The sequence below is a fragment of the Neohortaea acidophila genome (assembly GCF_010093505.1).
Source record: "Neohortaea acidophila strain CBS 113389 unplaced genomic scaffold BDY17scaffold_5, whole genome shotgun sequence".
In the NCBI taxonomy this organism is placed as follows: domain Eukaryota; kingdom Fungi; phylum Ascomycota; class Dothideomycetes; order Mycosphaerellales; family Teratosphaeriaceae; genus Neohortaea; species Neohortaea acidophila.
In genome coordinates this window covers 1715742-1741362 of record NW_022985514.1, presented here as the reverse complement: position 1 = coordinate 1741362, position 25621 = coordinate 1715742, and the positions used below count along the sequence as shown (strand labels likewise).

Genomic DNA, 25621 nt, shown 5'->3' with positions numbered 1-25621 from the left:
ACGGCGCAAATTAACGATAGACCTTACATGTCGCTTTCAATGATAGCACTGTTTCGCTTCCAACTCGCCCCAAACGCCGCGTCGTGTCAGATCAAAGTCGCTTTCCCGGTACAAAGATGAACAAGCAGCACAAGGCCACATCAATGATGGTGATCCACATCAAGCACATTAGGGAGCGTTTGTTTAGTAGTTTCCTGCGATTCGTATTAGTGTGGAGTTAGAGAGGCAGTGACATGGACAGGGTACGTACCGTACGAAAGACTCCGTGATGCGAGCAAAGCTCATGAACGTGTACTCGCTGTAGCCCGCGAGGGCTAAGAGAGGATCCAGCATGTATTGATGGCTGGCCAGGGAGTAGACACCGATGGTGAAGGGGAGGATCAGCCCGCACCGCGACGCTCTGCTCATGTTCAGGAAGATCAGCACAAAGGCCGTCCAGAAGGCGGCGAAGAGAGCCACGAGGCCGATGATCAGGCGTAGCATCATCGACGGCGGCACAATGTTGCCGAGTGCTTTGGCGCGTAGGAAGCCGGGGAAGGCATCACGCTCCATGGCCTGGAAGACGTAGTCCTTAGCGGCGTCAAAGACCTCTGGGTCGTCGCGACCTTCCCGCTCGATGCTGTTGGTAATTTCGTTGAGGATGCCTTGCGGGAGGATAATCTCTCGCTCAGCGCCTGGTAGTAAAAAGGTGTAGAGAATCTTTTCGGCTGACGAGCGAATGTCTGCTCGGGCTACAGTAGTTTGCGGGCTGGCTTCGCTCGTCATGTTCGCCGGCGAACTGGAATGTCCCGTGCCGCCAGTCATGAAACTGGGCCTGGGAGGTTGCTCGGTGGGTGTGCGGGTGGGCGGCGTGCGGTCGTAGGGATTGGAGCCACTCCGCTGGCTCGCGTTGCTGTCTTGTGTAGAGTATTTGCTTTCCGTCGGCGCGCCAGCTGCTCCGTTTTCATTGCGCAAGAATGCGGACAGCCGCTGGTCATTGCTCTGTCGCTTGGTGTTGTTCGTTCCGCTCGGCCCTTGCTCGGATGAGTGCCGCTCGAACTGGTCGAGGATCTGGGAGGAGCGCTTGGAGCCTGCGCCCTTTTCCAAGTCGGGGGTGGAGATGAGGACGGAGCGACGCAGTTCGCGGACGTAATGCCGGCAGAGAGACATGTGCTGGGAGACATCGAGCCTGGACACGTCCATCGTTAGTACTCCACCAGTGCGTGCCGTGCGGGCGCAATGGTACTCACCAGAAGTCGAGGTAGTCAACACTACGCTGCACATCTCGCATGTAGATGTAGAAGGAGAATAGATCGACGGGGGCGAGGGTTTGTCGCGAGAGCACTTCGAACAGGTTGGGGAGCCGGTCGCGAGGGCCAGGCTCGGGGGTGGGCGTGCGCGAGTCCATGGCCGCTCAAATCTGCCGCTCGATGGCGGGACGGCGGTGAGAGGGCGGTGGCAGTGGTGAAGGAGGCGGCGACGGTGGTGGATATGGCGGTGGAGTGAATGTGAAGTAGTGATCGTTCTCCTGGCGCCGTTGCGAAGCTGTGTCTTTGCCTCCACTCTGCCCAAACATGAATTGGCCAATCAGAAGCGAGGATTTTGGCCGAGCGGCTAGGGCAATCTTAATCCAAACTCTATTCGACGAATTCACGTTCATCATTCCATATGCCTGTCCTACGTCGTCCGCTCGGGCACAGGTCTGTCTCACCGGCGGTGTATCGTGTGCCAAGTCGTGTGGTCGCATACGTCTCTCCTCCCGAAAGCGATGTAGTCAAAGACGACGGGTAAGTTTAAAGTCGTTACCTGGCGTATTGCTTCTTGCCCGCCATAGCTACACCAAACACCAGACACCCATGCTTTCTGATACCACTCATCCCAGCAGTCAAGCTATCGACGGCCCAAACGCCAACCATTGATCCATGCTGTCTCACTCTATGATGCGCTGCATCTCTTCACAGATTGCGGTTGCTGTCCACTGCTCGCACAATGCCATATGCCACCGCAGCAGCAACGCTTCCGACTATCAACATCTGAATCGCGCCTACATCGCCAAAACCATCATCGGTCAGCCAATGCCTTCCTGCAAGTGAGCGCAAAGGGAATGGAGAGGGACTGTACCTGCGAATGCTGCCTTCCAACTCGTGCCGATCAACCTGGCCTTTGTGAACCCAAACAGCAACAGCACCATCCCGGTGACCGCAATCGAAGTGAATAGGCCGTGCAGCGTGTTGTGAGGAAAGGCAAAGTAGGGGACCAAGGGAAACAGGCCGCCGATGAAGTACGACACGCCCATTACCAAGCCCTCCACACACGCCGTCTTGATGGCCGGCTTCTCCAGCTTCAGCTCAAAGTCCATCATGAACCGCACCCACTGGTCCTCGTTGGCCTTCAGCGCCGTCACCACGCTCCTCGCCGCCTGCCGATCCACCCCGTACTCCGCAAACAGGTCGAAGATCTCCTCCTCTTCCTCGGTCGGCTTCTCGCGCACCTCGCGCCACTCGCGTGCCTCTTCCAGCTCGTAGTGTTGCTTCTCCGTCACCGCCGCCAGCCACGCGCCGAGGCCCATGCTGATGGAGCCGGCGAACAGCTCGGCCAGGCCGCCGAGGACGACGAGTTTCGACTGCCCGAGCGAGGACAGGCCGGCGGTGAGGGCGAAGGGGACGGTGATGCCATCTGCGAAGCCGATGATGCAGTCTCGCATCAGGTACCCGTAGCCCTTGTGCTTTTCGACGTGTTTGGCACGGGACAAGGTGGACTCCTCGTCTGTGTTGGACCTCTGCGGAGAGAAGGTGGCGTCCATCTTTATCTCGGCCATGGGGTGTAGTGAAGAAGGCGGTGGTTGTAGGCGATCAGATGAAATTCCTCTCAGGTCGAATAGGTGACGGCGAACGGTGTGCAGGCCCGGATGGAATTGTTGAGCGCAGTGAATGTAGTGAGTGTTTGTACAAAGTCGATGACCGCGACTCCCGACGGGAAGCAGCATCTATCCTGGTTTCATTGCATGCGCGGCTGGTTACAATCAAGCGATCAGATAGGCATCCGACGAATGACAGCAAGGGTATTTCTAATGCAACTTTCGATCAGATTATCGTGACATATCAGATGTGGCTTTTGCGGAAGGAGTAACATACATTTGATGATGCAATTTAATAAATGCGAGTGTGTCGCGGTGGAATGTGCAATCTCGTCGCCGAGCGCGCCGCGTCGAGCGCGCTACTCGGCGTCGAGCGTGAGATTTTTGAAGAGCACTTCAATGCCACTTTGCAAATCATCCTGCGACTCTGGCGTGGGTTTGGCAGCGTAGATGCCCACCCACATCTCTGCCTCGACGTCCCTGCCCTCTAAGAATGCCCATTTGATCTCCCTCAACGGCCGCCGCTCCGCACCGAGCACCAAATACACCCAAAGCGTCTGCTCCACTCTCACTGCTTCAATGGTGGCATCGACGGCATTCGCCTCTGGCATGGGACACAAGCTCCAATCGGAGAAGCGATCGCATCCGACGACGCTCAGAGCGGGCTTGCCCTCGAAGTACTCGATGCCAGTCTTGACCCATTGGCTCTGATTCCGCGGCGATCTCGGCCAGCAGATGATGAGACCGCCTTGGTCGTATTTCGTTTTCCAGTGCGCCGAGATGTTCACCGAGATTCGCCGGAATGCCGACGACTTGAGCGAGGCGTAGATGAAGGGAGCGTTGAAGTCGTCTTGGGTGGGGGACGGGCGCCAGATGTCGGTCTTGGGGGGAGTGTGGATTGTCATGTGGGAGGAGAGGGTCGTTTTCGAGCGTGCTCCCTTTGAGTCGACCGAGATCCATTCGCGTTCGGCCATGTCTATTGCCTGGCCGCGGCCTGCTCTCAGGCTGAGTGGTCTGTATGCGGATGCTCTAGCTTCCACGCCGAGAGGACTTCCTGCAGATCGCTCGTATCAAGTCACGGGGCTCGTATCGGATGCGGCTGTGCTGTTTCTGGTTTTGCCTCGAAATGGAAAGTGAAGAGGGAATTCTTCTGCTCGTGTCGGGCTGATTTCCGCCCACTGTCCGATGATTGGCCGCTGCATTCAGCCGTGTACTGTACAATATGTTCGCCATCGGGCTGCAGACGCATGACATGCATGCCGTAACCTTTGCCACGGTGTCCGGTAATGGCCGGAGACGGGATGACAGGGGCAAGAACAAGATCCATATTACAAAATCGAGTCGTTTCCCGGCCTCGTGAACGCGCAGCATTCGCCCCTTCCCGCGCATGATTGGCCGCTGCCTTGTCTGCCATGGGCTCCACCCAAGCTACGCCAAGGACAGCTTGATTGGGCGATGTTGTTTCTGGCATTCCTCGCCGACCTCACCTGCCTCTATATCAGACCCCGACGCGCAGCATTCATTCGTGGCCCGGCGCAAACTTACTTCCGCACCGCTTCGTTCGCGACCAAGGTGGGTGTGGGTGGGTGTGTCCATCACTGCAACGTCCTCGTAGTGAGACCCCATCAGATCTGACTAGAAGTGCTACCCATCGCCACCCGTTTTCCAGTAGCCAGGCAGGAGTTGGAGGAGACTCCTTCCCTCCCCTCTTTCTTCCGCTCTTCCGCCCAGACATGTCCTCGTCATCTCACGGCCCACTTCTCTTGCCACACCTCCTTCAAAACTCCCCGTCTGCGCTTTCTCTCCGTCTTCGTATGTGACCGCCAGCATGGATCGAAGTTGTTGGCAACGAGCACGCGGTCTGCAGGCCATCGTCGAGTCTGGTCCTGGTAATGTTCTTGCTCAACAAAGAACATTCGCGCGCACGTCTCGTCGGAGAACAATAAAACTCGGATCCGCCGCATGTCCGGGATGCCCTGGTAAGATCTTTCTCGACACAGCCTTTGGCGCGCTCTGAAAGTATTGGAGCAATCGAGAACGCGAGCTCACGAGTAGATAGCTTGCGCATAGATCGACTAGCGGACCGGGATCTCTGGAAGTCTGGCAACGTGACGAAGGCTCTCCTGCCAGTGCTCGACGGCTGAGAGCCTTCATTCCCGGTCGCGGTGCACCTCGAGCCGATTGCGTTCTGGGTTGATGAAACAACACTGGACGTCTTTCATCGAAATTCGCTGTCACTCGTTATGCAATGACGACACTTCATCTCCCAAACACCGACATGGCGTCGCGCGAGGGACATAATGACTGGCCGCTGCCCGCCCCACCGCACAAGGCTACGCATCGGTCGCCCAACGTCACTACATATGAACTGCCATCTCCAACCACACAGGCCTCCCTCTATCACCCTTTGACTCCCCCAGTCACGCCATTCTTCACATTCGATCAACTTCGATCACTTCAACCGTTGCCATCGTTTTCCGCCCTCCCAGGACGCGACCACAAGAACGTCCGCCGAAAGAAATCGTACCCTGACCTTGCTCGACCGTCGTTTGCATCGCCACAACTTTCGACACCGAGTACGTCATCGGCATACTCACTTCCTCCCGCTTCTTCGCAAACTTTTCACCCGACGCGTCTTCCACCACTTCCACTTACGCCCGCGCATCGCCCCCGCACCAAGCTTCCTTCCCTTTCTTCAACCATCGACACGCTGCCCTCTACAGCAACGAACGCGTGTTTCCACCGCACTCCGTCGACCCTTCTTGCAGGCAACGCGTTCGCAAACCTTACGCCGTGTGAGCTCGTTCGGTGCAAACGTAAGTTCCCCCTCTTCAAGCAAGCAAAACGCCTGCCCCATCACACGGAGAGGGAAGGAGGAGTGGTTTGGGAGGTACATGCGGCGATTGTGGACCTGGGTGGCCCAACGTCTACCCCTGGTGATTCCCACACCGCGCAGCGGAGAGACGTCGAAGTCCCTTTGAGCGGACAAGGAGCTCAACCAAGACGCGACCTTCGAACGCGAAGCTCACCAGCTCCCAAGTCTAGCGGACAAAGGAAGCGCTCGGTCAGGTTCGAAGGAAATCCCAACTCTCAAGATACTGCCCAGTCGTGGAACCCATCACAGCAGCGCGGTCGAGAAGATCGCGATTCATCATTTACTTCCAGCTTTTCACTTACGAAGTTCGCATTTCCGGAGCCTCCAGTCTACACTTGGATTGGGACGTCAGGTAAGCATTTGAAAGACTGCGACGTACGCACTGCGCTGACTTCCGTTGCACAGCGCACTCGGCAGTGCCAACACCGCCAACTACCCCTGCCACGCTGCAATTTAACGGCACCTCCTTCGACGTGGTCAATCCCCACCACTCACTGATCTTCGGCTCCAGCGAGATCGAGACCCCCGGAGAGCTCGACGGACTCCTGGACGACTACTTCCACAGTACCGACGACGAAACCATGTCCCACTACGACGACATCACCGGCGAGATGTCGGAATCCCCACACTCTGTTCACACGTCGGCCAGTAACAGTCGCTTGAGAGTTCTGTACAACGATGCTGCGAGCGCGCGCCGCACCATTCTGGGCATTCACGATTCGACGCGTGGAATTCACGACCAGGCTGCCTCGGACTTGGTCGCATACCACGGCCACGATCCAATGCCGACAACGCTCCCTGCCAGTCACCAGCCTACCATGCCACAAACTCAAGTCAATTCTGCAGAGGAAGCCGACGCGTACTTGGAGCAAATGGACGTGGAAATTGACACTTCTCGTGGAGATGAAGAGAATGAGTTGGAGCGTGCAGGTACGTGCGGTCGTCCAACATCACTTACATATCGCTAACCGCGTCGCATTCTTTTAGCCCAGAGCCAGCGCACAGGCGATGATAGAGCCAGCTCCACCTACCCGTACTCGCAGAGGAGCGACCCATTCCAACTCACGGTCCACGACCTGGTTCCCGGCCGAGATATCCACACCTTCGACGACAGGCTCATCGCTGCTGCTGCAGCCAGCCGCAGCTCTTACTATGCCGGGAATGGCGCCTTGTACGACGTGGAAGACGACTTCCACATCTACGAAGATGTAGATGGGGCCGATGGCCCGGCGTATGTTCCATTTGCTTCTCGCTCCCGCTTATTGAATGCACTTACGAGATGTTGTGTCTAGCGGAGAGTATGATATGCTCGACTTTCAGCCGGAGACCACCGTGACACACATTGTCAACTACTACGACTACCCACGTCGGCCCTTAGCTCCGCTATATGATGAGGAGCAGTACTCTGAGGAGACGCAGCATCCGTTGTATGCCGCTAATCACTTCCTTGACTCGCACATGGACGGCGACCCATTTGGCAGGCCAACACGCAACACGGTTGATGACCCTGTTTTCCTCGGCGCCGACGTCCCTCGCAACGATGGAGGATCCAGCTTGGCAGCGCCTCCTCTTGAGCGCGTCCATTCTCTGCCCATCCGAATGCGCAGCCCACCCATCGCACCACCTCCAGCTCCCCCGGTGTCACGCGAGGAAGCTGGCGAATTCGACCACCCGAGCTCAACAGACGTTCCATCCACGGAGCGCACGTACGGCCAGACTGCTCAAATCCTGCAGCTCACGCCTTCCAACGCCGTCTACCCCCCGTACGTCGGCCCGAGTGATGGCAGCACGACAATGTACCCCCACTTCGACAGCGAGAATGGATATTATCATCCCGCAAACCCGCCTCGACGCGTGGGAGTTCGAAGCTTGGAGTCGGCTTACGATGACAATGTCGAAGAGCAGGAAAATGTACCGCCAATGCCGTCTAGCCCTGCTTTCCGCCTTCCATTCGAGACAACGCTGATGAGACGCGTGGAGCGATCTTCGAGCGTCTACCCCGATGACGATGATGCTTGGGAAAGTGTCCAGGACTCCGAGAGCCGGGCAAATTTCGCCGATGTCGACTTTGCTGCCGCTCTTGAAGAGCAGCGCCCAAGCCAAGAGAGCTATGCGAACACCAGTAATGACAACTCGCCCAATCGTCCCAAGGCTCGGCCGACCTCGAACACCTTCATGCCTTTCTCCAAGAAGTTCTTCGACATGCTTCCGGGCAGGGGAGCCGACAACAAGTTGGACGAGCGGGCCGACATGCCGAGCCAGAAGAAGGCATATGCGGCCTTGCCTGACTGGAGGGAGGTGGCGCAGACCGACAAAAAGAAGGGAAAGGCCATTCTGGAAGACAAAATCATGCAAGATGTGATCGGCGGCCAGCTCACCGCTACGAGTCCTAAATTGGACAAAACCCAGCATGCCGCGGACTTGAAGGCACTGAAAGAGCTCCGAAGCCAGACCGCCACCCATCGCAGACCGTTCGACGTCGTCGCGGACAAGCTCAACAAGTTTGTCAACATCTCTCCGCTCAAGCCCGTGTACAGCCCGTCGCGGACGCTCTTGAGGACGCCGCAGGTCGAGAGGCCTCGTCATGCAAACCCTTCGATCGCGTCTGACACAATGGGCCTGCTCGATTCGACTCCCTCGCCGTACAGGAGCGGTGGCCTGCAGTTCAGCGACACCCTGAACACCTTCCAGACCACGCCGTCTCCCCGGCTCAGAGTGAAGCCGTACTCTCCCCTCACTCCCAACCCCATCACATCTCCGCTGGACGCCGTGGTGCGCGATCGTCACACCCCCCGAGGCCGACCACAGCTCATCGGCGCCCACTCGTCGCCCCTCCACGACGACGAAAGGGAGGAGATCGAGCTCCAACCTCTGCAGAGGAGCAAGGGCAAGCAAGGCCCCACCCGCGCCGCTATGAGCAGCCAAACGGCGCTTCACCCCTTGACTCTAGCCGACCCCACCTACACCCGCGCAGCCGCCACCACGCGTCTAACGGACGAGCAACTGCTCGAATCGGCGCCAGGATGGACCGTCGAGCCAAATCCCTCCTCAACAGGCGCAGTAGCGCACTTCTTCTCCCGGGAGATGGGGTTCGGGATCCAGCAAGAGGACGGGACGGTGGAGCGCGTCCGGCTTCTTATGGGGCCCAGAGAGGGGCGCAATTTGCGCGAGGGCCGCTTGCAGCGGGAGCTGACGCGCCCGTACTTCGTCGCGTGCTCGCTTTGCCCCGTCTCTGCTGTGTTTTTCGGGCTGGGGGGCTTGGATTGGTGGATGAGGAGGGCGAGCGAGGGGAAGGTGGAGGAGATGGCCCCCGTGGCCAAGAAGGACGCGTTGTGCCTTGCGGCTCCGCTGGGAGCGATTTTCTATGCGATTGTGGTGATTGTGGTGTTTATGGCGGTGCGGAAGTGAGTAGCTTTTGTAGTTTTGGATTGTGGTTGACGGTGTGGGTTCTCTCGGTTCCTTCATTTCCGTTCATTGCGTCTGCCATGGTGGTACTCAATGCCTTCTTTGATGTTGGCGCTCATGAGATATGCCCATACCGCCGGACACGCCAGGCAGGAGCGATGTCCTCGAATTTCAACCCGCCGGGCGGAATGGATCCTCTCCCTTCAAATCTGCGAAGAGATTGCCTCGAACTTGCAGAGAGCTGCCTCATCGCTCGTTGCATGGAAGAGATGCGCCTGCGTTGGTGTCGACGGGTAAGCCAGATCTCAAGCCGTGTAACGTCGATGCGGCGCCTTCACATATCGTCCGTCTGGCGTTCCAGCTTGCTGTAGTGGATGGAGAGCTTCCAGTCGGGCGGGGCTACAGGAAATAATCACCAGTGCTAAACCTCTTCATCGGCTGCCGGTTTGCCACTTCTCAATACCTCAAGCGGAAGAGGACGGCTGCAGAGTCTTGACGGCTGATTCTCGAAGTGCTAAGTGGGCGTGAGATGGTACGGTTGAACTCGCTACGAATTCATTTCGCCACAAGCATGACTTCACCCACTCTTCCACTCGCCAGCCGTTCCATCACTTTGGCCTCACTGAGATGCGTAGCAACGCAAATCTCATCCAAGCAGTGATTACCATCTAGAAAAGCTTCCAGCAAGCCATCTTGATCCTGGTCTTCGTGGCTCTCCTTCCCGGCCCTAGAAGCAGCTGTATCTGCCGTCGGCGGCGTGGGCCAGCCAGAACTGAGGGCAGCCGTCTTCCACGCTTGGTCTGCATTTCGAGGAAGCGAATTTGGATTTGTGGCAAATGAGCCGTTGGATGGCCGCGGAGTGCTGGCCTGCGATTCGATGGAGAGGGCGTATTTGTGGATGCGGCGGAGGAAGCGCTTGATCACGCCGTATGTGATGAGGCGGCGTATGTCGATGTTGTGGAGTTGGTCTGCGTGGGATAGGGAGAGCTCCTGCAAGGTTGTGCCGATGGAAAGGGCACGATAGAGGGCGATGATTGTGGATGACTGCGGGATGGATGTCGAAGAAAGTACTCTCGGAGCAGCTACGTAAGCGCAGCATTCATCCACCATGTCTTGATTTTCAACAAAGTAGGCAAAGGCGTCTGTGACGGCGTAGATCGCCTGGAAGTGGAAGGTGTCCAGGATGATGGCATGTCGGTGATAGACCAGCTCGCCAATGGCCTTTTTGACGGAGATGGGCTCGACATCTGCCAGCTCGGCGATGCGCTGGACATGCTTCACACCGTCGATGTGCGGCCGGATTTGCTGCAGGACAAGATCGCACGTCCATCGGTCGGCATCGGGTAAGGGCCGTGTGAGCAGGGGAACGTGCCATGCTTCTACTGGCGCCGGACGAGGTCTGAGTGTCGGCAAGCGTAGGTTGAGGACATGGGTACTGTCAACCCTTGCGCAAGTCTCGCCATACGAGTTCAAGTCGTCCACGATTTGGTGCAGAAGTTTGTCAATCCAGGAGGCGTAGTTTGCATGATTCTCATTCTCGGAAGTCAGCTTCAAGTCCTCGACCGGGTCTCCAGCCTGCAACAACCCGCTTTCCTCCTCCAGAGCCTGAAAGAAGCAAGCCGTCTTCCTCACAACCGCCCCCCACGCCCGCGGCTCCACATCATCATCCAGCACATAGCACACGTTGAAAGCAAAGCGGTTCCGCGCGTACTTTGCATCCTCCAGGCTGACGGGGAAGCCGAGCAGGCGCAAGCCATTGCTGCACACAGACAGCGCGGCATTGCAGATTTCGTGCGCCGGGATCACGTACGGCGAGACGTCGGCGAAGCTGAGGAGGCCTTGTTGTTGGTGGTTGCTGGTGGTGTCGGAGATGATGGCGTCCGGGGGAGATTGGTGGAGAATGCAGGGGCCGCGCTCGGGGTGGAAGCGGGCGTAAAAGATGGCGCGGAGCATGGTTCATGCTGGTTTCATGTTTGTCTGCGTGATGATTGGCACTGTTGCTATTTCTTGCTCATGGGTGATGTCGTCTTGCTGAGAGTGTGGAATTGGCTGGTTGGACGATGGCGCTATCGGGCGTACCCGCGGGATCTCTCCGATCCACTCAAACAGGTTCTAGTTACATGGCTCCAGTTCCTGATGATGAATGGAGATGGTCGTCTTAACAGACAACTGCAATAGTAGATTGCATCGTCCTTGACATGGCTGTATTTGCGCCGCATTATAATGCAAGTTACATCGAAGCGAACGATGAGGCAGCAATGGGTAAAGATCATAATCATAGCCTTGCGCTCAGAACAGGACAACAGCTAGACGAGTGAAGAGGCTATCGAGTCTGCAAAGCAGCGCGGGCATCAGTGTGAGACATACCCAACACATCAGTGAGGTATTCCAGCCTACAAGTTACCAGATCAGCACGAGCCCACACGAGACAAACCGGAAGAAGGTCGAAAGGGGGAATAAAAACTCACTCAACAGCCTTGACGAGCCTCTCCCTCACCTCCTCAAACTCCCCCCGACACACCTCCGCTACGCGCGCCCGCCTCGCCGCATCCACCTTCTTCACCCGCACCCTCAACCGCCCACTCACAGGCCGGTGATCGCTAACCCTCACCTCCCACCGCCTGTACTCCTCCATGCGCACCTTGCCCACCCCGCGGTACAGGATGCGATCACACCAAGCGGGCGCACGCCGCTTCTCCGACGTATCGTACTCATCCGAGTGCACATTATACTTGTACGTGGGCGCGAAGCGGATCTCGCTTTCTTGGAAAGCGCGCAGGCGGAAAGCGGGGTTCTTGCGGCGGGAGAGCAGGAGCTGATCGCGCTCGAGCAGGCGCCACAGGTTGTTGGAGGCGATGTGCTTGACGACCGTGTCGCGGCCCATCGTGTCGATGCGGTAGTTGAGGTCGCCGTTGAGGATGCAGATTTCGTGGTCGAGGATCATGCTGCCGTCGCCGCCCGAGGGAAAGACGTCGGCGTGCTGCGCGGCGCTGTTGTCGCTGCCGCTGGTGGAGGCGTCGAGGGGGTAGGGCGGGAGGGCTTCGGCTTCGAGGATGGCGGCGACGTCGTTGTTGCGGTGCAGGGTTTGCGTCTGGCCGGCGGCGAGATGGCAGTTGATGAAGCAGAGGCTGCTGTCGTCTAGAACCATGCGGAGGATGAGGGCGCCCTTATTCCCATAGATGCCGCCCATGCCTCGCTTCACATCCACGCCTTGCACGTGGCGGATCCGGGTTCGCAGTGAGGATCTGACGAACACGCAAGTGAACAATCCTACCAGACTGGCGGTGTGCAGCAACGTGTACGTGTGCGAAGACGGCATGTGGTCGTCCAGACAGCGTGTAAGATGATCTCTCCACGCGCGATACTGGTGACTCATATGCTCCTGCTCATTCGCATCCTTCTTCTTATTCCCTTTGAAGATGAAAGTCTTGGCCGTGAGTTTCTTGTCTTCCAGATCCACGAGCTCTTGAAAGCCAAAAACGAAAATGTCTGGCGGGTCGTGCGCAGTCATGTACTCCCGGAAGAAGTTGTCATCCTGCTTATTCTGAAGCAGCGAGGTGGGCTTGGACGCACCGGCATTCCAAGTCAGCACGGCGACATTGATTTCGGAGAACGAGCAGAACTCGGTGTCGTGTTCTTGCATCCGCGAAGCCATCCAATCCTCTTCCAATGTGCCATCCCAGACTTTCAGCAGATTATCCGTGCCCAGGGTGATGACTCGTAAGCGGTCCATCTCCCACGCAGAAGACTTCTCGGCAATGATGCCGCAAACCTGTCTTTCATGCGCAGGCCAGTCCTTTTTGACTTTCCAGGGAGTCGTCGACGTATCGTACACATACACCATGCCGGTGTTGAAGCCCGCCCATAGATACTCACCGACGCCAGTGAGAGAGCTGAGCTTGTACGAGCTCACAGTCACGACAGCAGAGCAGGTAAAGTCGTGTCGGTTGTAGACGCTGACCTTTCCATCCGAATGACCAAAATACACCAGGCCCGGGGTCGTGCTGATGGTCGTGCCAGAATAAATCTCGGTCGTGCCGGGTTGCGACAAAGGACTCATCAAGACATGAAACTCGGCATCCGACTTCACACTCGGCGCAAACACCCTGACATCCTTCCCTGTTGCAATCCAAAGGTGACGACCAAGTGCGATGGAGAAAGTATGGCCTCTCGGCGTCCTGAAAGTATTAGATTTCGAGTCCAGACTAGGCGCGCCCGTGGAATCTGGCTTCCAGACATTCAAGTCTCCGCCGTCATCCAGAGTCCACAGTTCCGAAGCGTAGCGGAACATGCGGATGACTTCTCTTCGTTGATGGGCTCCAACATGCTGCTTCACGACTCTCCCTCCGGATATATCCAATTCACGGATATCGCCAGTGGATGTGCCAAGCCACACCCGCTCACCGTCCTCCTCGCCCGATGCCGGAGGCTTGAAGACTAGGGAAGTGACTTTGACAAGGTCGTGGTGCTCCAAATCAAAGAGTTGCCCGCCTGTGCGCAGATTCCAGGCTTTTGTTCGCTGGCCGGTCGTGCACACGTAGTCACCGCAGACAGCGAAGATCCGCGTGTCGAATTCCGTTCCGATGTGCCACGGCCGTGTCTTGAAAGTGGGTGGCCGTCGACTAGCTTGTGAGGAATCTGGGTAGTCAGCGGGCGAAGCTGTCTGCACGTTCGATCCATCGAACGATGATGCCGGAGTTGTGCTAGATCTGTCGGGCGCGTGATTCACGGTTGGAATGGGAGCGGCTGTTGTGGAGGGGATTCGTCTTTGATCCATGGATCTCCGAGGCTGCACGTCGATAGGAGGTGCGAGTGGTTCTGGACGTCTGGAATCCATAGACCTTCGAGGCGCTGGCACAGCGGGTGGTCCATGAGAGGTCTTAGTTGGAGGGGAAGACGAGAATGATGAGGTTGACGTTTGGTCGAAGCCCAACGACAGAGCGGATCGTTGGGCGGGTTTCTTCGTGGCAGGAATGCGAGGCTGTGATGCTGCTACATCGATAGTAGCAGCCCGCCTCGGTCCAGCCCCCTGTGCCTCCTGAGTGACTCGCTTTAAGGGACTCGTGCGGCCAGAGCGTGGTTTCGTTGGACTGGTGCGTCCCGAACGAGTTTGCAACTCGGGTCTGACGGGTAGTCGTGGCGGCTGTTCCGGTAGATCGCCAGCCAGTGTCGATCCTTGTGAGCCTATCGGCCTATATCTGGCAGGCCTAGAAATCCCATGTGCCTGCGCTGTTGGCTGCAAGGCGACTGTGGCGGCATGTACAAGTGGACGGTATTCGTGATGAAATTCGTCGGGGAGGCTGGACGGCTCGACAAAGGAGGCATTGGAGCCCACTCGTGCACGGTTGATGAAAGAGGCATTGGACTCGCCCCGAACGCGTTCCATGGGGGATGTGACTGAGTTGGAACGGCGCCTTTCCACGGATGATGCATCAGAGGGTAGCCTCGTCTTTTCACCAACAAACGGATCGGATCCATTGCGATGTTGATCAGCATCGAAACTGGTATGGGGTGGCGGAGAATTCGGTCCGCTTCCTGGTGGAGTGCTGAATGGTGAAGCTCCTTGCTCAGCCCATTCGACGTTAGCGTCCGGCGCGGACAGAGCCTCGGCCTTCTGGGCGAGCTTGTTGGGCTTTGGTGGAATTTGTGGTTTCGCAGCTCGGTTCACCGGAGGGGGTACACCCGACGTCTGAGCCTTTGGGCGCACGATTGGAGTCGTAGGCGCGGTATTGATACCTTCGGACGAGGCTTTTGCGACACTCAAGCCTTGCGCAAGAGCAGCAGCAGCCCTCGTATCCCCTGTAGGCGTGGTGGCTCTGCTCGGAGGCCGTGCATTTGCCTGCATTCGAGGAACGGGAGAGGCCGACCTCGTATCGAAGGGGAATGTTTGGCTGCGATCGGCCGAGTGGGGTGAGTCTACAGTGACCAGTGGGGGAGCTGTTCGAGCGGGGGAAGTAGACAGTACGGATGGGGGCCGCGGCCGCGATCCACCTGAACCTGACCGACCATGCTCAACAACGGGGCGATCTAGGAGCCGCCCAGGTCGCAACGGAGTTCCCGGCCGGGAGATTGGAGTGCCAGTTGCTGGTGGTAGGAAGGGCGAGCGAGCCGAAGCATTGGATGGAGGCGCAGGAGGCGCATCTGTCTTGATCTTCTCGAACCTCGACAGTAAAGAGGAGACGGATCCGATCGAAGACTCATCCTTGCCATCTTCCTGGCTAGCCATCTGCGCTGCTCGTGCTCGTTGTACGGGACCTCTCAAGCAGAATTGCTTTGAAAGTGGCGGTCCACTTCAGGTGGAGGTGTTCCTCAAGTGTTCATGCCACCAGCCTCATTCACGGAACATAGCAGCTCTTTAACAGTGGTCTCTGTCTCCATCTCTAGCCTTGCTCGGTCCCTCGATGTTAGGTCGTAATGGTGCAGGACAGCTGTGCGAGGAGAGGAAGGCGGGAAGGCAAGCGCGGTCGCTGAACAAACCGGGCAGATATCGGAGTTGGCAAATGTCTCCATTCACCGCAAACGCATGGGGCCAGTCGGTTAGTCGTAAAGAGGCAGATGCGAAACGTGGGAGTCGCAGCAAGGGCCCACTGCCACGCAATTGGCCTCCCTCCTTCCCCAGGTTTCGTGGCGTGGTGTGCTGACTGCCTGGCGCTTTCTCGGGATTAGTCAGCGGCGGAATACGAGATGCGCGCGGGCACGTGTGACCCTGAAGTGTTCTCAAATCTCTACGCGTCTGGCTGCTCTGCTTCAGCGCCTTCAACTCTCGACCGCCCTCTGTGAACTCCACTCACAATGTGGTATGCCATCAACCAGTCCCCATGCATTACCAGATGACCCAACCTAACCCACGCCAACAGCAAGCACGTCCTCAACGCCCAAGTCGCCATCCGCTCCCCCTGCTGCCGGCAGTGGTTCGACTGCGCACAATGCCACGCCGACACCCAAACCCACGACCTCAAACAGACCACCGAGATGATCTTCGCGTGCAAGAAGTGCAAAAAGTGCTTCCGCAAGGACATGGCCGAGTTTGACGAGAGCGACGAGTACTGCCCGCACTGCGACAACCACTTCTTGATCGAGGCGGTGGAGCCCAAGGCGCGGCTGGAGGTCGAGGGCGAGGATGTGCGCAAGGATGCGCGCATGTTGAAGGATGAGAGGATCAAGGCGAAGCAGCAGTATAGCGTTTGGGAGGATGAGGGCGAGGCGGCGAGGATGGGTTGATGAGACTGCTGGTCATGCATCCCATCTACGCCATCAGCACCATCGCCACATAAACAGTGCCCTCCAATGTGCTCAGCAACACCACGCACGAGCGACAGATGGCCCCCCGGAACGAGAGCACAGAGAACGGCCTACATGGCCCAAAGCCACGATTCGGACCGCGAGCTGCACGACTCACTGCTCCGGCGGTTGTAATACGCGCTCACGACAATACAGCCAGAGGTAGAGCGAAGTGGAAAAATCTACAAGACGCGCTATGTCCCGTTAGACATGCGCAGTCTATCCATAAGTTTGTGAAGGACGATTGAGTCCGTATTATGATCGGGTCCATGCTATGGCGGTGACCCGGTTGCATCTGTACCAACGCAAGTTTATCCGCTCTCAACTGTTCCATTAATTGATCTCGACCCAGTCTATCACCGAGGCTTTCTTGGTCGTGAGGACAATCGACTGTAGCCTTGGAGTCGTCCGCTGCGCAATCGAAGCTGGTACTGCAAGCCTTGTAGACCCGAGATCGGAGGCGGGGGATGGTGTGCTTGCTGAGCTCCTGCACGACATAGCAGATCACCGCTCAACCACGCGATCAGAGCAGTACTCCTCAACGGCTAATCGGCAAAGGAGCAGGAGGTCGCCGACGTGACAACAGATATAATCCAACTCCACTCCACTCCAGACTGCACTCCAACAGATACCTGTCCATTCCATCTCGTTACATCGCCACATCGCCCAATCATGCCTGGCAAAGTACTATCTCCTTACAAGCAGGTGCCGGAGACGAAGGCAGACCGTACGTGACAACGACAGAGATAGCGACAAGGACCGCAACTGACTCCGCCACAGTCGACTGGGCCGAACTAGTCACGCTCGACCTGAGCGACTATGAGAACCCCGGAGGCAAGGAAAGGCTGGCCGAGCAGCTGAAGTACGCCGCGCAGCACGTCGGCTTCTTCTACGTAAAGAACTTTGGCATCAGCCAGGAGGAAGTGGATCGACAGTTTGCGTGGGTTGGCGTGTCCTCCCTCCATACAAATTGCACACGCTGATGATCACCCAGACTCGGCCGGGAATTCTACGAGCTTCCACTTGAAGAGAAGCTGAAGTATCACAATCTGGAGGACTTGAGGCAGGGCGAGTATAATGGCTATCGTCCGGCTGGGCTTCGAGAGTATGACTTTTTCCAAACACCACAAGTCATCTAGCTGCTAACCACATCATAGACTCGGCAACGGTATCGTTGACGCTACTCAAGTTTACAATATTCCTAAGTGGGATGGCTACCACCACCGTGAACAGCCCTCGGTGCTCCAGGATCACATCGGCGAGATCGAGGCCTTCAGCCGCAAGTGCCACGAACAGGTCGTTGTCAAATTGCTTCGAATCTTTGCTGTCATCCTTGAGCTGCCCGACGAGGATCAGCTGGTTAGAGATCATCAGTACAACGTGATTGGCGAGGACCACCTCCGCTACATGCACTACAAGGCTCGCACACCTGAGGAGAATCGCCTCGTCGGCGACCTATATTCACCGGGCCACACAGACCTTGGAAGCGTCACGTTGTTGTTTCGTCAACCTGTTGCTGCGTTGCAGATCCTGAATTCCAAGAACGAGTGGAAGTGGGTGCGGCCGCAGGACGAGACGATCACGATCAACATCTGCGATGCGCTATCGGCTTTGACTGCCGGCTACTTCAAATCGTCGGTGCACCGAGTTCACGCTCCTCCAGATGACCAGGCGCATATCGATCGATTGGGCGTCTTGTATTTCGCCAGGTATGACAACATTGTATGCTACATAAGCTTGATACGTTGGCTAACATTTCGCTCCAGACCAAACAACCATGTCGTGCTCGATCCGTTGAAGAACAGCCCGCTCTTGCAACGTGAGGGTCTAACGGAGAACGAGTTCACCAAGCTCGGACAGCATCTTCGCATGGATGAATGGGTAAAAGTGCGACAGACGCAGCAGCAGCGCCGCACGAATGCGCCGAAGATTCAAGGCTCGAAGTATGAGTACAAGGAGAAGGACTTGGAGATTATTCCGGGGTTGCAGGCCAAGATCTACAATTAGATAGCTCTGTACTATCCGTCTCTACCTTAGTTTACGAGTTTGTACCATCGATTGCATTATCATTGAAGCCTTGCCTTGGCGCCCACGTTGTGCCGAAATGTGCTCCACTCCGGCAGCTCCAGCTCGGCTTAACTTCACTTCACCCCTACACCCAAACCACCACATTTATTCAATGACACAAGAACACAGCTTCAGCTAGACGAACAATATGGCCACTTTCCTAGAACGGCTGGACGCCCAACTGGCCTCCTTCCTGTCCGACTGGAACCTCAACTCCACCGTCCTGGTTGTCATCATCGCATCCCTCATCCTCTACCCCATCCTCTTTCCCGTCGAAGCCGACACCCACCCTCTCCTCCTCGCCCGCCAATCAGCCCTCGACCCAATCCGGAACAAATTCCAAAGCGCCATCCATCGCTCCCCTGAAGCCCCTCCTGGCCAGGGCCTCAAATCCGGCTTCGACCTGAAAGACGCCGGAGCAGCCCGGTGGGCAGCGGGCCGAGATGGCGATCTACGAGATATATGGAGGGAGGTGCTGATGGCGGGGACGATGCAGCCGGGCTGGGCGAGAGACGGGTCGAGCGAGGAGAAGCTGGTGCCCACTGGCAAGATCCAGACTGTGCTGGGACGAGAAGAGGTTGTGGAGCATGACGTGCAACAGATGAGCAAGCAGATTCAGATTATCGGGCAGCACTTGAAGGCCAAGGGGTGCAAAAAAGTGGCAATATACTTGCCGAATAATTTGGAATACTTGTTGACTATTTTCGGTGAGCTTGTGGTGTGGATTTGCTTGCGCATACAGTGTTGCTGACTCGGATTATAGCCTGCTCCTTCTACGGCATCAGCCCGATTCTGCTGCCGTACAACCTCCCGCATCCAGCTGCTTACGCCTTGATCAATGCCACGACTGCCGATGGGCTGGTCTGTGCTGCGGGTAGTCTTCCGTTGGACGGAGTCGCCAAAGAGTGCTCGAAGATCCGCAGCCTCGTCTGGGTGGTGGAGAAGACCAGCAGACACATGGACTGGCACGGCGTCCCTCACTTCGCCAAAAACCGCTTGACCGTCAATGTCTGGCATGATGTCGTTCAAGAGAACCTCTCCAAGACCGATGACGATCTTCCGACCAACGCCAGTGGAGACGCCCCCACGGACATCATCACGTTCTGGGATTCGCCCACTAAGCCCCAGATTGTTCCTGTGTCGCATGGAAACATGGTGGCCGCCATCGCCGCGCTCATCTCTGCGCTCCCATCTGCCCAACGAGTCGGGCCTGGCGACGTCGTCTTACCAGCCTCCAGCTTTCACCAGCCTTACGTCTTATGTCAGACCCTTGCAGCCCTGTACACCCACGCCGATCTAGCGATTACCAGCGTGGCGCAACCTGGCGTGGAAATGGCCACCGCGACCCGCGGAATCCGACCAACGGCCGTCATCGCCTCCGCCGAGACACTCCACACACTCCATAAGAACGAGCGATACAGACGAAACTCGGTCGTGGAGGAGGTCGCCAAGTACGGCTATTCGCGCTCGCTGGCAGCCGGGCATTTGCCAAAACAGAGCAGTCTCCTCTTCCGCATGCTTTCTCCCTCCAACTTGATCTCGCAAGGCACCAAACCCCTCGAACTCCGTCTCATCCTTACTTCCGACCGTTTGGACACCCCCACACCTGCACTCACCTCGCGCACGCTCTCGGAGCTGCGCATCATGACTCGCGCGCGCATCTGCTACGCTCTGACCGCCCCTCGAGTCGCCGGTGCAGTCGCGCAAACGCACGTGTACGATTATCGGGTACACCACGAGAGAGACAGCGTGTCGAAGAATTTCGGCATTCCACTTTCATCCGTCGAGATCTGGCTCGAAGATAAGAACGACGACGCGAAGGTGGGTGGTGCGCAACCAGAGGGCGAGATCGTCGTCAGCGGTCCTGCGGTCAGCGGCTACAATCGTAGCACCGGGAAGGGGGCGGTGAAGTTGGGCGTCAAGGGAAAGTTTGGCGAGGATGGAACGTTGAGTCTTTCGTACGTGACTAGGCAGAAGAACTGAAGAGGGGCTATGCGCTCATTCAAACGACCATGATCTACTCGACTCCGCATCCTCCATTCCGGAACGTCGACCGAGCAAAGCCAGGCCTGACATTCCTCGATCCCGAGTCGCGACACGAAACGCATTGTTTACATTCCTGCCTGAAGCCTATCATATAAACCCTTGCGTATTTCCAAAGCAGCTTCCTATCATTCATCCGTACTGCTCTCAATCACACCATCGGAACAAAGACATCGGTTGCATTCAACAGGGGAAATATGCGACTCTTCCACCACACCGCCCTGGCGCTCGCGTCGGCCGTGAGCGCCGCGCAGGCAGCAAAGGACCCCTCGGCCGTTCACTTCCACCTGGGACTCAACCTCAATGTGCAGCCGAGCGGTGTCAAAGCGGTGTACGAGAAGGTGCCAATAGAGATGTAAGTTGTCCATCATGGACTGTGTTCGGCGGACACAAGGCTGACTCAAAGGGCGGCGATGCACAGGTACAGGTTGACGAACATTGGCAATGTCCGGGCGTCTGAGATTGCGTTTAGGGATACCTCGTCCAAGACGGATGGGATTCAATGTCGAGTGTGTCGCCTTGTCCTATCTCGCATCACGAGTGATTTCGCAGTGCCCTAATACTGACCACCTTGTGACTTCCAGGCGTACATCGACAGCAAAGGCACCGAGCCAATCGGCACGCCCTTTACAAACGCCAACACCGTGATCTTGAGCAAAAGCAACATCGTCAAAGTCAGCGCGGTGCTGTGCTACTACTACGAGGACGCCAGCCCGGCCGCGCCAGGCGGTAAAGGGAAGCACTCCAAAACGATCACTCAGACTGGAACGAAGAAACACACGGCCATGAAGACGAAGACGAAAGCAGCGCATAGCACCGCCAAGCACCATACTGACAAGCATCATACGGGCACGAAAGCGTCGTCGTATCACTTGGATACCATGACGACTGTGACGAAGACGAAGAAGCACCACACCACTGCTACCGCGTACAAGACTCGCTCGCACAAAACCAAGGGCCATCATTCCAAGGGCGAAGGGCAGCAGACTAAGGGCAAGGATCACCACACCAAGGGCGAAGGGCATAAGACCAAAGGCCAGGGAGAGAATACCAAAGGGAACAGCGACAAGGGGCATCACACTAAGGGGAAGCATGATGCTACCGCGTCGCCATCCGTGACGGGCAGCGTTGGTTCGACGATGGAGGAGTGATGGTTGCTTCTCGATTGGTCTCTTTCTCTTTATCTTCTTTGCTCTGCGATTCATGAGCGAGTTGTGTTCGTATAGTCGGTAGTCAGTCTGGTACTTCATTACCATAGCCTCGATCAGACAGCACGACACACCGCACCCCGACAACGAAAGTCTCTGTTGCGTTGAGAGAGCGGTCGCATTGAACAACGTCCTTTCGTCAGCAGAGCATGGGGAACGATGGAAAGTTGTGAGAGCGGCATTTCCCTCATGTGTGAGCCATTGCCAGTGCCTACGCTTCTTCATCCTTTCCGGAATCCTGTTGCCTAGGAATTAGATGTCTCATCAGATCAACTCTCGAGTTTTCAAGAGGCTGCAGCTTCCTATAAGCAGATAGCCTCGCGCGTGATTGGCCGTCTCCGCAAGGGTACTCGCCGCCCCCGCCGCGGTGGCCGAGACATGAGGCCCAAGCTTCATCTACCCCAGGCAACCAAGGCAGATAGCATAAGATACCCTACATTGACAAGGCCTCCATTCTCTTCCATACACCCCCTCCCTCCCACCAACTCCTCTCCCTCACCCCTCTTCCCAAAGCCTCACTCACCCTCCCCACGACCGCCAAGTCATGGTTAGAAACGCCATGTCGACTCCCAACCTGAAGCCGCCCGTCGCTCAGCTGTCCGGCAACGATGAGTACACCAAATCATTGATGAACCGCGTGGCCACCGGCGAGGCCACTGCTGCCGAACGCTTCGAGTTCAACATGCATGTCATGAGGATGCAGTCCCAAGCTTCCCCTCGCCAGGCCCCAAGTCTTGAACAGACCCCCTTCAATATGAGCCTGGGAGAGAATCAAGAGTCGGAACAGCGTACGCAGCCTATCGATTTGCCGGTGCGAACGTCAGCCGGTGTCTCCACGACCTCATACCCGGCCGGAGGAATGGGTGGTGTACTCAAGCCCGATCCCGAGCCATCCACTTCACTCGAAGATCTCCAGGTGCTACTCATGCGCTTGGAACAGCAAAATCGGAAGCGCCTGTATGTGAGCCGACAGGAGGTTGACGAAAAGCTCCCTGAGACGTCCATGCAAATCGAGGGCAATGCTGCTGCAAAGTCGCCAGTCTCAAGCGATGGCGGTAACCAGCGTTTTGGGGGGCTTACACAACAAGATTACGAACATAAGCTCATGATTCTGAACAACGAAAACAAGAAGCGCATCGAGAGGGCTCGCGCTGAGCTCGTCGAACAATCTGCGGCACCTGCACCAAAAGAGCTGGAAGTCCCGACCGGCAGCAATATCCAGGATGTGCTCGATAAAGCCAAGGCCGACCATGCACACCAGGATTATCAACTGCAGCTCATGCTGTTGGAACAGCAAAATCAGAGGCGTTTAGCGATGGCTCGTGCGGATCAGCAGCCCGGGCAATCTGAGATGTCTGCGCCAATTGCAGCAAATGCTGCCGAAGGCTTCCAAGGCTTGGGCAGCAGCAACGTCGAATCGCCAGAGGAGACGCTCAAGCTGCTCGAACAGCAGAATAATGCACGTTTGCAACAAGCATGGCGCTGGGCAGAGAAACAGGCTGAGCTGGCCAAGACGTCCATTGCCAATTCAATCCAAGGCCCAACGGCGAAGCGTGCTTCGCAGAGGGAAACGTTGAAGAATGCGGAGTCAGAGACGATGCGGAACACCCCCAAAGCCACTCGCAAGGCGGCCGAGATTTATTGCAAGCCATTCTGCGACTTCATGACGAAAAACCCTACCGTCTTTCATGCTGTCGATTCGCAGAAGAAAGAACTGATCGACGCGGGCTATGAGGCACTGGACGAGCGAAAGAAGTGGGACATTGTGCCAGGTGGCAAGTACTTTGTCGAGCGTAATGGCTCGTCGCTGCTTGCCTTCTCCGTTGGCGAGAATTACAAGGCTGGGAATGGATGTGCAAGTAAGTCGATATCATCCTTGACGTTCTTCCCGTGGCGTGAGTGCTGACGATTCCAGTTATCGCTGGACATGTCGACGCATTGACCGCGAAATTGAAGCCAATTTCCGAGGTCCCTAACAGGGCCGGCTATGTGCAGCTCGGCGTTGCACCCTACGCTGGTGCATTGAACTCCACCTGGTGGGATCGAGATTTGGGCATCGCGGGGCGTGTGCTGCTCAAGGACGGCGACAAGATCGTCACGAAGCTCGTGAATCTGAACTGGCCCATTGCACGGATTCCGACGTTGGCACCGCATTTTGGAGCAGCGGCAGCTGGGCCCTTCAACAAGGAGACACAGATGGTGCCAATCATTGGCCTGGAGGGGACGGAGACCAGTGCCATTGACCCGCAAAACGTGGAGCCCTTCAGCCAGCCTTCGATTATCGGCGGGGAATGGGGTGGGCTGGGGCATTTCGCCAACACCCAGCCTCGAGCGCTTGTAGAGGCGGTCCGAAAAGAGCTCGGCATCGCCGGAATGAAGGACGCACCGACTATTGTGAACTGGGAGCTAGAGCTGTACGATGTCCAGCCGGCAACTGTCGGCGGGCTTAACAAGGAGTTCATCTACGCCGGACGCCTCGACGACAAACTGTGCTCCTGGGCAGCCATGCAAGCCCTCCTCTCCGGCCGGCAATGGAACGACGCGAAGTACAGCTCCGTCATCAAGATGGTAGGCTGGTTTGACGACGAAGAGATCGGGTCGAAACTGCGCCAGGGCGCGGCCAGCAACTTCCTCCCCAGCACCATCGAGCGCATCGTCGGCTGCCTCGGCAAGGGCAAGACGGGCCCCAACCTCGTCGGCCGCACGTACGCCAACTCCTTCCTCGTCTCGTCCGACGTCACCCACGCAGTCAATCCCAACTTCCTCGGCGCGTATCTGGAAAACCACTCGCCGCACTTGAACGTCGGGCTGACTGTGTCCGCCTCCGCGTCAGGCAACATGTCGACCGATGCCGTTTCCACCGCCATCTTCCAGCGCTGCATCGATGGGGTCGGCGGTAAGGTGCAGGTCTTCCAGAATCGCAATGACGGCGGTGGAGGTGGAACGATTGGTCCGATGTTGAGTATGATGACGGGTATGCGTGCCATTGATGCGGGCATCGTGCAGTTGTCGATGCATTCTATCCGTGCGACGACGGGTAGTTTGGATCCTGGTTTGGGCGTGATTGGGTTCATGGGGTTCTTGAATCGCTTTGAGCATGTGGACAAGGAGTTCCGTGGGGATTGAGAAATTGGGTTGGAGGGTAAGGTGATGGGGGAATATCTTGAATGATCTGACACTGCGAATGAGAGGAATCTTCGTGGGACGATCTAACGATGATTGAGATAGGCTCGCCCGTAATGCAACTTAGTAGATCTCGATCCCAGCTCTCAACCTTCATACTTCGGCGGCGCATCCCTCATAGCCGTAAGCTTCCTCGTCGCTATCCTGTTCAAGTCGAAATCGGCCAGCATTCGCACCTTGTCAATCAACCCAGTCAGCACAACACTCACTCGGGACCAACACAAACACACGCGAAAACACCCACATTGATCCCCACCCTCTCCTCCGCCCCCAGACTCCTCATCACCCCCCTCAAATCCGTCCCCAACACACTCCCACACCGCCTACAAAACCAATGCGCCGCCCGCCTCGCCCCGCACAAGTACTCCTCTCGAAACTCCAACCCTGCGGCGTCAAAGTGCACGTCTGAGGCGAGCGGGTGCACGGTTAGCAAGCCGTTGCGCGCGCAGTAGGAGCAGGCGCATTCGACTGCTACGCAGCGGTCGGAGGGGTTGGGGGTGCTGGTGTAGAGTGGGGGCGAGAGGGTGATTGTGTAGGAGATTGCGCGGCAGTGGCAGTGCAGGTTATACTGCGCTTTTTGGCCGTTGGGGGGCGTCCAGGAGGTGGAGGGGGAGGAGGACATGGTGGTTAGGGGTCGATGGAATAGGATGGGGTTGGGTCTTTGCCATTTTCTTGTGTACTTATGGTGCTGGGGAAAGTCTCCGGGTTGGTGGTGAGGGCAAG

The 25621-nt window shown here is 57.1% G+C and overlaps 13 protein-coding genes across 13 annotated transcripts; 7 read left to right on the top strand and 6 right to left on the bottom strand.

Moving 5' to 3' along the window:
* Positions 1-91: 91 nt before the first annotated feature.
* BDY17DRAFT_316949 (RGS domain-containing protein) lies at positions 92-1387 on the bottom strand (the record flags this gene model as incomplete). Its single annotated transcript, XM_033736049.1, has 3 exons — positions 92-194; positions 251-1168; positions 1230-1387. 3 exons carry the CDS (start codon positions 1385-1387, stop codon positions 92-94), a joined length of 1179 nt encoding a protein of 392 aa, XP_033590274.1.
* Positions 1388-1934: 547 nt separating this feature from the next.
* Positions 1935-2782, bottom strand: BDY17DRAFT_316948 (Ccc1 family; the record flags this gene model as incomplete). Its single annotated transcript, XM_033736048.1, has 2 exons — positions 1935-2023; positions 2101-2782. The coding sequence occupies 2 exons, from the start codon at positions 2780-2782 to the stop codon at positions 1935-1937; spliced, it is 771 nt and encodes a 256-aa protein (XP_033590273.1).
* A 331-nt stretch (positions 2783-3113) lies between these two features.
* On the bottom strand, positions 3114-3934 carry BDY17DRAFT_152744 (uncharacterized protein). The gene has a single exon (XM_033729644.1). It carries the CDS (start codon positions 3808-3810, stop codon positions 3196-3198), a length of 615 nt encoding a protein of 204 aa, XP_033590272.1. The 5' UTR covers positions 3811-3934; the 3' UTR covers positions 3114-3195.
* Positions 3935-4910: 976 nt separating this feature from the next.
* BDY17DRAFT_152729 (uncharacterized protein) lies at positions 4911-6123 on the top strand. The gene is made up of 3 exons (XM_033729643.1): positions 4911-5652; positions 5877-6063; positions 6117-6123. The coding sequence occupies exons 1-2, from the start codon at positions 5085-5087 to the stop codon at positions 5879-5881; spliced, it is 573 nt and encodes a 190-aa protein (XP_033590271.1). The 5' UTR covers positions 4911-5084; the 3' UTR covers positions 5882-6063; positions 6117-6123.
* Positions 6124-6696: 573 nt separating this feature from the next.
* On the top strand, positions 6697-9395 carry BDY17DRAFT_152707 (uncharacterized protein). The gene has a single exon (XM_033729641.1). It carries the CDS (start codon positions 6978-6980, stop codon positions 9117-9119), a length of 2142 nt encoding a protein of 713 aa, XP_033590270.1. The 5' UTR covers positions 6697-6977; the 3' UTR covers positions 9120-9395.
* Positions 9396-9724: 329 nt separating this feature from the next.
* On the bottom strand, positions 9725-11069 carry BDY17DRAFT_310658 (nitrogen permease regulator 2; the record flags this gene model as incomplete). The annotated part of the gene is made up of 2 exons (XM_033735466.1): positions 9725-9738; positions 9782-11069. The coding sequence occupies 2 exons, from the start codon at positions 11067-11069 to the stop codon at positions 9725-9727; spliced, it is 1302 nt and encodes a 433-aa protein (XP_033590269.1).
* A 110-nt stretch (positions 11070-11179) lies between these two features.
* Positions 11180-15725, bottom strand: BDY17DRAFT_297914 (uncharacterized protein). Its single transcript, XM_033733662.1, has 2 exons — positions 11585-15725; positions 11180-11509 (listed from the first exon to the last, which is right to left on the bottom strand). The coding sequence occupies exons 1-2, from the start codon at positions 15340-15342 to the stop codon at positions 11440-11442; spliced, it is 3828 nt and encodes a 1275-aa protein (XP_033590268.1). The 5' UTR covers positions 15343-15725; the 3' UTR covers positions 11180-11439.
* A 183-nt stretch (positions 15726-15908) lies between these two features.
* On the top strand, positions 15909-16337 carry BDY17DRAFT_310656 (uncharacterized protein; the record flags this gene model as incomplete). The annotated part of the gene is made up of 2 exons (XM_033735465.1): positions 15909-15913; positions 15974-16337. 2 exons carry the CDS (start codon positions 15909-15911, stop codon positions 16335-16337), a joined length of 369 nt encoding a protein of 122 aa, XP_033590267.1.
* Positions 16338-17069: 732 nt separating this feature from the next.
* On the top strand, positions 17070-18404 carry BDY17DRAFT_250672 (uncharacterized protein; the record flags this gene model as incomplete). The annotated part of the gene is made up of 5 exons (XM_033731095.1): positions 17070-17124; positions 17178-17337; positions 17392-17502; positions 17555-18106; positions 18164-18404. The coding sequence occupies 5 exons, from the start codon at positions 17070-17072 to the stop codon at positions 18402-18404; spliced, it is 1119 nt and encodes a 372-aa protein (XP_033590266.1).
* A 208-nt stretch (positions 18405-18612) lies between these two features.
* BDY17DRAFT_250902 (uncharacterized protein) lies at positions 18613-20447 on the top strand (the record flags this gene model as incomplete). The annotated part of the gene is made up of 2 exons (XM_033731117.1): positions 18613-19171; positions 19228-20447. 2 exons carry the CDS (start codon positions 18613-18615, stop codon positions 20445-20447), a joined length of 1779 nt encoding a protein of 592 aa, XP_033590265.1.
* Positions 20448-20704: 257 nt separating this feature from the next.
* Positions 20705-21658, top strand: BDY17DRAFT_324408 (uncharacterized protein; the record flags this gene model as incomplete). The annotated part of the gene is made up of 3 exons (XM_033737187.1): positions 20705-20862; positions 20929-21016; positions 21092-21658. The coding sequence occupies 3 exons, from the start codon at positions 20705-20707 to the stop codon at positions 21656-21658; spliced, it is 813 nt and encodes a 270-aa protein (XP_033590264.1).
* Positions 21659-23312: 1654 nt separating this feature from the next.
* BDY17DRAFT_250988 (peptidase M18 aminopeptidase I) lies at positions 23313-24841 on the top strand (the record flags this gene model as incomplete). The annotated part of the gene is made up of 2 exons (XM_033731127.1): positions 23313-23574; positions 23631-24841. The coding sequence occupies 2 exons, from the start codon at positions 23313-23315 to the stop codon at positions 24839-24841; spliced, it is 1473 nt and encodes a 490-aa protein (XP_033590263.1).
* A 143-nt stretch (positions 24842-24984) lies between these two features.
* On the bottom strand, positions 24985-25520 carry BDY17DRAFT_324406 (uncharacterized protein; the record flags this gene model as incomplete). The annotated part of the gene is made up of 2 exons (XM_033737186.1): positions 24985-25074; positions 25143-25520. The coding sequence occupies 2 exons, from the start codon at positions 25518-25520 to the stop codon at positions 24985-24987; spliced, it is 468 nt and encodes a 155-aa protein (XP_033590262.1).
* Between the last annotated feature and the right edge of the window lie 101 nt (positions 25521-25621).